General features: G+C 39.1%; 2 protein-coding genes across 3 annotated transcripts in view; both read left to right on the top strand.

Moving 5' to 3' along the window:
* The first annotated feature begins 1,047 nt into the window (after positions 1–1,047).
* On the top strand, positions 1,048–5,443 carry pym1 (PYM homolog 1, exon junction complex associated factor). 2 transcript variants are annotated; one of them, XM_035657027.1, is made up of 4 exons: positions 1,048–1,332; positions 3,873–3,974; positions 4,071–4,164; positions 4,386–5,443. In XM_035657027.1, exons 1-4 carry the CDS (start codon positions 1,302–1,304, stop codon positions 4,879–4,881), a joined length of 723 nt encoding a protein of 240 aa, XP_035512920.1. In that variant the 5' UTR covers positions 1,048–1,301; the 3' UTR covers positions 4,882–5,443. The 2 variants fall into 2 exon arrangements, with proteins under 2 accessions (XP_035512920.1, XP_035512921.1); XM_035657028.1 differs by lacking the exon at positions 3,873–3,974 and having other exon boundaries at positions 1,052–1,332.
* A 137-nt stretch (positions 5,444–5,580) lies between these two features.
* Positions 5,581–10,849, top strand: part of LOC118324609 (matrix metalloproteinase-19-like) — a 7,637-nt gene continuing 2,368 nt past the window's right edge. Inside the window, exons 1-7 of the mRNA XM_035657030.1 lie at positions 5,581–8,110; positions 9,072–9,160; positions 9,263–9,393; positions 9,494–9,706; positions 9,865–10,110; positions 10,197–10,298; positions 10,428–10,592. Coding sequence (XP_035512923.1) covers positions 7,994–8,110; positions 9,072–9,160; positions 9,263–9,393; positions 9,494–9,706; positions 9,865–10,110; positions 10,197–10,298; positions 10,428–10,592 — 1,063 coding nt within the window. The 5' untranslated portion in view covers positions 5,581–7,993. The remainder of the gene's footprint in view (positions 8,111–9,071; positions 9,161–9,262; positions 9,394–9,493; positions 9,707–9,864; positions 10,111–10,196; positions 10,299–10,427; positions 10,593–10,849) is intronic.

The following is a 10,849-nucleotide window of genomic DNA, read 5'->3' as shown; positions in this document are numbered from 1 at the left end:
TTTATTTTATATCTTTTCATTTTTTTAATTGCATGTTTGCACCGGGGGTCCGGAGGAACTAGAAATTTCATTTGTGCTGATGTCCGTGCATGTATAGCACATTGACAATAAAGTTACTTGACTTGACTTTATTACTTCTTGAAGTAACAAACAGGCATCAATTAAATGATATGGATGTTAAAGAAGAAGAAGAAGAGAAGATATAGAAGATATATATTCCTAGGGGGAATTGTTCTTTTTACTCTTTTTTTGTATACACACACACACACACACACACACAGGCTGAAATGCAACACTTCAATGCAACATGTGGACATGCAATGGAAGATGGTGGAGTAATGGGGACTGCCGCGTTACAAGCTCCCCATTGAGCAGGGTTTTGGGGTTAGGTTGCCTTGCTCAAGGGCACCTCGGCAGTGCACATGGAGGTGAAACTGGCACCTCTCCAGCTACCAGTTCAAACTCCATATTTTTTGGTGGTCTGTGGGTCCCTACCACATGAGCTTGCGCCTCCCCCTAAGCATACCATAAATCACAATAAATCCATCCAAGCAGCATATATAATAAGCTATCTAATATAACAGAAAAGAGAGATTAAAGGAAAAACAATCCCAATAACCCAAAACAAAAAAACTTCTAAAAAATAAAATCAACTTAAAGGGGGTTTAATTAGATATAACACAAGTAGTTTAGAGAGTCTTAAGTACAATTTAACAAGACATAAAATAAACAATCAACAAGACATAAAATAGACAATCAACAATTTAACAAGACATAAAAATAAACAATCAACAATCAGAATCAAGTTAAAAAAAAGATGTATATTATAAATTATGTAATAATTTGCTGAAATTAGGGGCCAGCTACACAATAATCAAAATGTAATGACACAAAAGCTGAACATCTTTGTCCACTTTAAGTTCAAATAAACAAACCTGGCAACCCTGATGATCCACGTCGTCATTTCCGAAGACGAAGACGAGGGGTTCGCCCGGTTTACCGCCTCGTACCGCCCGGTTAACACACAACACGGCTCGGTGCTTAGGCTCCAGCTCTCCTCCCCTCCTGCGCGACAGACAGCCAGACAGACAGCTACAGACAGACAGACAGCCACTCTCTCGATAACAGCCCGTAAGTGCTGCCATGACTCTCACCTCGGAGGGAAACACGAGTTGAAAAGAAAGTTGTAGTTTTTTGTCTCCGACGTCGGGTCCAACTGACGCTCAGCGGGGACGTTTGTTCGCGGGAAGGGGGACACCGCCGTCCGAGTGAGGGGGAGCGGGGCTACACGTTACACCAAAATGGCAACTCCTTATGTGGAAGATGAGTCCGGTAAGTGGCTTTTTGTTTAAACCCAGGCAGCCACAACCGGGGACACGCTTCTATCCCTTTTATCACGCGTTATTATTTCAATCCGCAGTGTTTATTATTATCACCAACTCTGATTTAATGACGTGTTTTTGTTTTGCAGCCAGTGCTAACGGCTAACTTAGCTTTTCGCTGCCACACTTTATAAGTTAATGGTGTGAGTGGTGTGTGTTGTTTACAGTGTTTACAGTGTTTACAGTGTTTACTGCATGTGGGGGGTTAGTTTGTGTGGGTGTTCGTGTAATGTAGTGTGTTTTTAATTAGCTGCATTGTCTTTTTTGTGTGTTTTCTTTATGTATTACGACCGAGCTGTAGCTACACGAGCTAACGTGCCTCAGCTATCTGCTGTTTGTTTGTGTTTATTATTCTATTAAAACTACTAAAAATGGTAGAAATAATAGTAAGTATAGCTTTATTTATGCAGCATGCTTCGACAGACAAAGCGGAATGACAACTGTGATACACAACATATAGTTAAATGTAAAATAATGACCATCAAGATACAATAAGAGCAGAATAGAAGCTATAAAATGAATTAATAACATCTAAATAAATTAAATAGATGGAATAAAGTAAAAAGGTGACTTCACATAAATGCAAGTCTACAAAAAAATGGGGTTTCAGAAGTGATTTAAACACCATCAGGTCACAAACAACTATCAGGATGTTTTATTTACAGGACGAGTTGTTGTTGTTGTTGTTGTTTTTTGTTTGAAGATTGTGTTTTTATGTAACTTTTTCGCATTATGTGCTGTCTCAGAAAAGAAAAAGATAAGAAAACACCTAACGTTTGTTAGTAATGCGAGTTGTCCAAGCAGGTATGGCTGTTTGTTTGTTCTCAAGTTAGAAAATTAAGATCAGATGTGAATATTGTAACGTTAAACTGTGAGTTAAGACCAAGAAAAGACAAGTAGAAGCAGGTGATAAGGATACAAACATGTATAACCGTATTTATGCTTTTATATTATGGTATAATTAGTATATTTTCTGTAAAATCTGTGGAGAAGCCGTTCGACTCCCAAAGCAGTCCTGCTTATAGGTTTATAATAATCCTTTCAAGGGTTAAAATGAAGCAGTATTTATTTATTTGCAAACGTTAGTCACATGTTGTTGTCAGGGGTGACCAAGAAAGACTTTCTCCTCGCAGTTTGTTGATTTTGGATGGTCAAGAGGACTGAAGAGGGGAAAACTATGGAGGATGTCACTAAAAAAAAAGAGCAGATTTAAGAAAAATAAGCAGAATTGGTGCTGCAGATTTATTTCTTCTTGTCTCACTGGTTTAGTATACTGAGAGATATTTAAGGGACAGCTGCTACAGTATGGACGCAGACTTTAAAATAACCTTTTATATTGAATCAGTATTTCCCAGATCAAATATTCAGCGTTGCCTGAAGTTTCTGGGCTTTAATGACTGTAATGATTCAGAGTGTGAGGCAGATGAAGCCTCCTGAAGCTTTGGGGCTTGAAATTCGACGTGTACAGCGACATCTGGTGGTTTTAAAACCGTAGAGCGGCTGTTGAACGAGGCCAAAACACAACAACACCTGGCTGATTTGTATAGTTTCAATCCGATGTGCACAAGTCTGTGTGGAGCTTGTTCAGAAGTGCTGCAGGAGGTGCACATATTATTGTCGGTAAAGTAATAAATGTGTCGTCCAGAAAGCTTAGATATCCAATATTCCTGTTGACACAAATGATTAATATTCTGTATTAGTGTGGTTTCACTGTGGTCGATATTTATGTGACATTTCATTAAAGCGGCAGTGTTGTTGTGAGTGGAGAACCTGATGTCAGGAGGAAACGTTCCCATACAGTCTTTCCGCGTTCATCGCCGCAGCTCTCACATTTTCTCACAAGTATGACTTTGTGACTCGATCTTTAAAGTGTCAGACAGTGTTCTTCGTCTGACACCACACAGTCTAACGGGGGATAACGGGGTATTATCCGCCCCCATGAGTCAAATCGAAGCGTGTGAGTTTCAGGTTGACCAGAAATTCCCCGTTTTACAAGTGTAATATTAAAAAAAACAGACATCATCTCCCAGGCAGCGGCTACTTTTGTTGCTGCTATTATTTTAACAACACGGTTTTGTGGGAATTTGAGTTTTAAAAATGTTCCAGATGATGTGTATGCACTGCAGTATGTTAATGAGGGGAGATGTACAGTTATTAAAATCAGCTGGTTGCTGACTGCACAGCTTCCACTTCTGCTGTCCATTTTAAAAATGTGTTTATTTTAAGGTTTTCCATCTCTAGTCATTGGACAGATGTTACATTGTCGAAAAAACAATATAAGATTAACATTTAAATAGTTATAGGAACAGTTTATAAGCATGCAGAGCAGTAATTTCACCATCTGTGTCAGAGTTACCCCCCAAACCTGTTACAGTTACATGATTTTTAAAAAAAATGACTAACCTGTGTGTGTGTATGTGTGTGTTTTATCTTTTTACATGTTTATATTGTGTGTTTTCTCTTCTGTTGTTTTCTTACTGACTTGTAAAGTGTACAGAGACTCTCTGGGTCACGATGATCCGAACCAGGGTCTGTCATTTCAACCCAACATTGCAATTATGTCTCAGTTTGACAAACCTGCGGAGGAATCGAGTGAGCACTGAGCTATTTTATCATAACAGTCAAAAACAGCACAATATATCAGTACTCTTTAAAAAAACAAAAAATCTTGTTTCTGTTGCTCTTCAGGGAAGTACATTGCTGCCACTCAGCGACCCGATGGGACCTGGAGGAAGCCGAGGAGGGTGAAGGATGGTTATGTCCCCCAGGAAGAAGTACCAGTGTAAGTGCAGTTCTTGTTTCCCTACAGGTGTGCACAGAACGTATAAATCATGATGTAACTGTGAAACCTGTAGGGGGTTGCAACAAGCAGCGACGCTCCAATCGATCAGAGCGGGCCTCATGTTCATTAGAAATGACAAATATGCTTTGAGTCAAGTGAAAAGTCATATTTCTCTCACGTAAATCTCATCTTGTTTGTCTGTTTTCTTGCTGTTTTTTTAGATATGAAAACAAGTATGTGAAGTTTTTCAAGAGCAAACCGGACCTGCCGCCCGGCATGAATCCGTCCGAGGGAGCTCAGCCAAAGCAGCAGCAGAAGATTCCCGGTTGCGGGGACAGCGACGCCGCCGGCCTCTCGAAGTCTGCCAAGCGCAACATGAAACGCAAAGAAAAGCGAAAACAGCAGCAGCACCAGGACGGAGACGGGGACGCGGACGTGGACTCGGTGAGCGACGCCGTCGAGAACGTGTCCATTTCAGAAGCTCTCGAGTCGAACAAGACGGCGGCGCCGGTCTCCGTCTCGCCCGCCGATGACTCCTCAGCAGCCGAAAAGGCCAAAAAGATCAAAAACCTGAAAAAGAAGCTGCGACAAGTGGAGGATCTGCGGCAGAAAGTGGACTCGGGGGAAATAAAAGAGCCAACAAAGGATCAGTTGGAAAAGCTGGGTCGGGCGCTCGCCATAGAAGAGGAGTTACGGCAACTCGAGCGTGAATCTTGAAGCACTAAAGGGAAGCGGAAGGGTTGGACAGACTAAACATACAAACTACATACTGAAAGACAGGGAAGGGACCTTTTGCAGCCATGTGATCATAGCTTCCATTAAACATATTTTGCCTATTTGATATCCATTATGAACTCTGGAGGTGAACACGGTCCCGGCGCCTTTCAAGCTGAGAAACGACAGGACGTCTGACGTAAGCAGGGCGCCGCATCTTCAGAACTGACGAGCCTGAGTTTTCTAGATCCAGATCTCTAAATAATGTTGGGACTCCTGCTCATGGACTTGCATTGGCCAGACCACTCATTTATAAATATCTTTTAAAGACATGATGAATTGTTTTGTGCGTGTCTGTCCTCTCCGTTTTGTACCTTTCATGGCATCAGGTATTACACATAAAATGGAAAAAGTGTTTTCTGTTTAAGAGAATATAGTTTGTTGACGTGTCTGCTTTAAGAATTAACACAATGTTTTTGTCAATGATTGGATGATTTCTTGTAGTCGCACTAATGTTGAGCCACTGTCTATACAGTCATTACATTAATTAAAACTACATGCTGCAGAAAATGTTTATTTCATACTGCTTTTTATTAGTACAGTGAACAAGTGCTCTGTTGAGTATCCTGAAAAACTGGGGAATGATTTTGGAAGGAAGGATGTACGACATTGGGTATTTTTAATATAAGTTATACACTTATAATAGGGATGTAAGAAATATATAGAAAGGTATTGATAATAGATATTTAGTTCTGTGATATTGTATAGATTTTTGTGTTTAAACCCACAGCTGCAGTGTTGCAAACGTAAACTAAGGGCTATGACGTTGGATGTTACAGGGATTGTGATGAATACAAATACACATACCACTGTTCTGGTTGCATAAAGAAGTAAACTTCTTTTACCCAGATTAAAGAATTAAAGGTTATTTTACAACTCCAGGTTGTAGGATGACATTCAGGTATAGTTCCCTTTATGCTACTGATTTTCTGGATGGTTTTAATCACACGCTGCAGAGTCATGTTGTCCTGGACTGTGCACATCCCATGCTAGTTTGCGATGTTTCCAATCCGGATGCTTTATTTCACTCCTGGTAAAAGTTAAGAACTTGGCACAGAAATTTAGTTTTCTTAAGTTTCCTTAAAAAAATACAAAATTAAAAACAAATTCTGTTTTCTTACCCAGGGTGGAGAGCTGACCATGACAGACTCTCTGTGATGTTAATTCCCAGAAACTTAAAACTGTTTTTATGCATGTGGTGGTGGTGTTTTGTTTTTTTTTAGACTATGACAGTTTCCCTAAAATTAGATTAAAAAAAATTGCAAAATATATCACCCTGCTTTCAGTACAGTAACTACACAGTGTATTGACTCGTAACTCCTGTATTGTACCACCAGATTCTAGCAGTTCGTATACAGGAAATCAACATACTGAACTGTCATATAATAATAAGGATACAATACATGCACCATGGAGATCCATTAAACTGCGACATAGGATGCTGCTGCTAATTAAACTAACTAAACAAATGAAAGCTAAACAGTTTTACAAATATTTCTTTTTCTGGATCTGTCTCACCACCATACAATTTATTTAAATTAAAATTTGAACCCTTTCCTTTTCTTTTGTGCATTGCATTTAAGTTTATTTTAGTGTACGGACGGTTTGAGTTTACTTAATTTTAATAATAATTGTATTATTAGTATAAGTGTAACACTTTTGAAGCTGAAGCACAAAGTTGTTTCCAGATTAAAGGACATACAGAACAAAAATAAGAGTGAGTCCCCCATATAAAAAAATTTAAAACAATTAAAAACATGAGCACAAATGTAGGTGCAGGTGCAAAATAAAAGAAATAAGTACATATAAAACCAGTTAAAATTTAAGTAAGGGCAGATTTATAATGATCTCATAAAGAAGATATATAGAGGCCAAAATTATTGAATTTAAAACAGATGAAAACAAAAAACTGCTTTGTCAGTTTCCCAGTGTGAACATGCAACAAACTTTTAAAAAATCTGTTCCTAATTAGTGCGCAGTTTGAAATTGGGACGCAGCTTAAGGTTTTGTTCTGCTCCAGCTCAATCGGCCAATAATAATCAATCGTTAATTGGCAAAAGAGGAAGGAGTTGTGCTATGCCTGAGAGGCAGAACCCGGGGCAGGAAAGCACCCACTTAGTTCACAGATAAAACACAGCCTCTACTGATCTGCATTAAAATTGAACCTGGTGGTTAAATTTAGATAATTGTTTGAAGCATGTGTGAGCTGAGTCTCTTTCTCATCCGTCTGCTCACTTTTTAAGAGCCACAGCCAGAAACAAAGGAGGCGTTCTCTGTCTCTATTCAGGAGACGATTTGTAGCAATGGTTACATGGGGGCGTCATTGCCATTGTTTTTACTTGAATGGTCTCCTACATTGTGAACAATATAATTAGCTGTTCTCTCATGAGGAAGTGTGGTTAGTTGTTTTCTTCATAGAGCTGTACCCGAGACGTGAAAGAATGTTTAAGATTAATGTTTCACAAATATAAATCATAAATGAGCAACACCAGCGGTATTTCTGGTACATCTGGCACACCTTAATTAATGTTGTCTGGAAAATAATTCACCTTCAAAGTGTTCCAGCTCAATTAAAGATCAAGAAAGTGGGTTTTCTTTTCACCGCAATGACATAACTGGTTATAAGTCATCACCTTTAAGAGCTGGTGGGAACATAATTTCCTTTCTTTAACCTTTAATAATGAATTTATTTGCTTCCTTTGACGTAAACAAAGTTAATCGGAAGTTATTCTTAAACGCTTCAAGACAAGTGGCTCTGAATGATGGTGAAAGAAGGCGTGATCATGCTGTTGGTGTCTGAAATATGTTTTGTGTTTTGTCGTCCACACATCACATTCCTTGTAAAGGTTTATTATGTGGCTTTGAGGCAGGTCCTGAACAGACACTTGATGGTATAAAAACTGAATCACCAAACTAAGACACCAGCTCCACCGTGGCACGAGGAACCCAGAAGGACTAACGCACAGAGGATGGATGTAGATTAGGATCTTGTTTGTTAGTTGAGAACTTGGTGTTGGTGGTTGGATCGCGTTGAGGACGTTTTATTGCCCTAATAATGGAAAAACAAACAAAGAGAAAAACTGAAAATAGACTGGAGTTCATGGTGCTTCTTGTTTTTCTGACAACAGCTTCATCCGTTGCCCAAAGCAGAGAAGATTTTACAGAAGCGGTGGTAAGAAAATTCAGAAAAGTAGAGTTGCTGAAATATAAACAAAAACTGATTTCTTGGAAGCAGTCAAACAATTGTACAATTGTAATATTGAATTGCAACTTTTTACAGTTTAAATCTGCCTATTGATTGTGACTATGGAATATTCATGGCATGGACACTTTAAATGTATGCTGCAAACAATCAGGTATTTGAAAATTTGCTTGGAAAACCCTCCAAATGAAAATATTTGAACTAAAAAACATAATATTATTGTGGCACGCTAGTAAAGCATTGAATAGAAATAGCCAAGGGTGGTATTATAAATCAATAAATCAATCTTCAGACATTTTTCCAATACTCTTTTTTTTCCATTGAACTTAAGCCTATTGTTTATCGTAAACTGTGGCCATAACAGATCATTCCATTCCATAAATTAATGGTTTAAATTTGACAGCATTTGACTCCAAACTGGGGTGTCCTGTCCTCTAGATTCACCCTCAGAATATTAGAATCAAATTAAATAGTTTCAACTCAACACTGAAGCAAATCAATTAGTATTACAACAAGAGAAAAAAAAGTTTTCAATTGTAAACCAAATCATAAATCATTGTGATGTTGCTTATTTTATTAGGATGACACAAGTCGATCAAAACAATCAATAAAATGGCTTTCTACACTCGCATTTATTTTACAGATATAGTAACTAGTTACTAATTAAACACACAGTCAGTTCATAAAATAAGTAAAATACATGTAAATGTATCAATAATGATGATCCAGTTATATAATAATATTATAACACTGACAGGAATGATTCAGCACAATGAGTACTTTTACTTTTATCCTTTACATACACTTTTATTGCAAATATTTAGTAGTACTTTTGCTTACAAGTACAATTTTAAATGCCGGACTTGTGTTGGTACTTTGAGTAAATGACGTGAATAGTTCTTCCACCACTATCACAGTTCTCTTTCTTTAGGTGTATTTAAGGAAGTATGGCTATCTGCACATCCCACTGGACAGTAAAGGCCAAAACCATTCACCTGAGGAGATAGTGGAAGCCTTAAGGTGACCATATTATATTTAATTGATTTTAACAGTTTATAAATGTAGTTTAACATGTTATCGTCTGTTTTTACCTTCACCTTCTATCTCTTCTTCATATGTCAGAATCTTTCAGGAAGCGACAAACTTGCAAATCTCAGGAAAACTGGATTCAGCCACTCTGGAGATGATGAACAAACCTCGATGTGGTCTAGAAGACTCTTTCAATCCCAAATCTCTTAAATATCGAGTCTTGGGTGGGTGACTGCACTCACATATTCAGATTCTATTACTGCAGTGTTGTTTGGTGTAAAATATCTACTAAAAAGTCACTAAAAAGTTTCCCTAATTGAACAGGTTACTGGCGCAAGAAAATGCTGACTTACCGCATCTATAATTACACTCCTGACTTGGGTCAGGGGAAGACCCGTCTGGCCATCCAGAGTGCATTTAAGTACTGGAGTGACGTGTCGCCTTTAAGGTTTAAGGAGTTGCAGCAAGGAAGAGCGGACATCAAAATCTCCTTTCACAGAAAAGACAAGACTTGTCCTGTGCCCTTTGATGGGCGAGGTAGGAGCAATAAAAACTGGTGTTAAATTGATGAAACTGAACTGAAACTGTGAAAAGGTTTTGTGATCTCAGTTGTTAAATCTTTGATATAAGCTGACACCTAAAAACAAAGGCAGACGAGATGATTAAGTACTTGTAGAATTTTGCTTTATCTTTAGGTCATGTTTTAGCCCACGCCGACGCCCCAGAGTCAGGCATCGTGCATTTTGACAACGATGAAGTGTGGACAGAAGGGAAGAGCTACGGCTCCAACCTCAGGATTGTTGCAGCCCACGAGATCGGCCATGCTCTCGGCCTGGGCCACTCGCAGCACTACAGCGCACTGATGGGACCTGTGTACAACGGATACCGCTCAGACTTCAAGCTGCATTCAGATGACATACAAGGGATCCAGGCTTTATATGGTAATGTCATAAAGCGTCACACTGTCAGGGTGTGTGCGATCTCTAGAGTTCAATTCATGTAATGTGCAGTGTTGTCCCTTTTTCAGGAAAGCCAGAGAAGACTCCTCCATCCAGAAAGCCAAGTCCAATAGTTCCAGCAGGAGTTGTTCCAGATCCTTGCAAGGCCACTCTGGATGCAGTAATGTTGGGTATAGAGACCTTAATGCTGTCAGACTGCACTCAGTATATATATAAAAAAGATCTTTTTTCAGTAATTCCCCCAAATGGGAGATGTATCTACCTGCAGCTATGTTTTCTCCTGCATTGTGTCCCTGCAGGTCCTTTGCGTAAGACATACTGTTTCAGTGGTGAGTATGTGTGGACGGTGTCCAGCTCCGGCTACAACACTCCCATCCTGATCTCTGCACTGTGGAAGGAGCTGCCAGGGAGCCTCAGTGCAGCTGTTCACTCTCAGCGGACTGGCAAGACCTATTTTCTGAAAGGTGGATTCATTTCATAGTTTTTAAACAATGAGTGACTCCCGCACACTGTCTTGCTTACTGCTGAAGAAATATTTTATTATATTTACACAACAACCTTTATCATGTATATAGGCAGCATGACAACACTTCATATACATATACACTGATCAGCCATAACATTATGACCATCTGGACACCCTGGTGGTCATAATGTGATGCAATGAGCCTTGGCCTACAATGACTCTACAATGACCGGTTCACCTCTTTTCCTTCCTTGG

Source organism: Morone saxatilis, unplaced genomic scaffold, assembly GCF_004916995.1.
Source record: "Morone saxatilis isolate NCDOM2014 unplaced genomic scaffold, NCSU_SB_2.0 Contig15, whole genome shotgun sequence".
In the NCBI taxonomy this organism is placed as follows: domain Eukaryota; kingdom Metazoa; phylum Chordata; class Actinopteri; family Moronidae; genus Morone; species Morone saxatilis.
The sequence above is the reverse complement of the archived record's forward strand: the minus strand, read 5'-3'. Positions and strand labels throughout refer to the sequence as shown.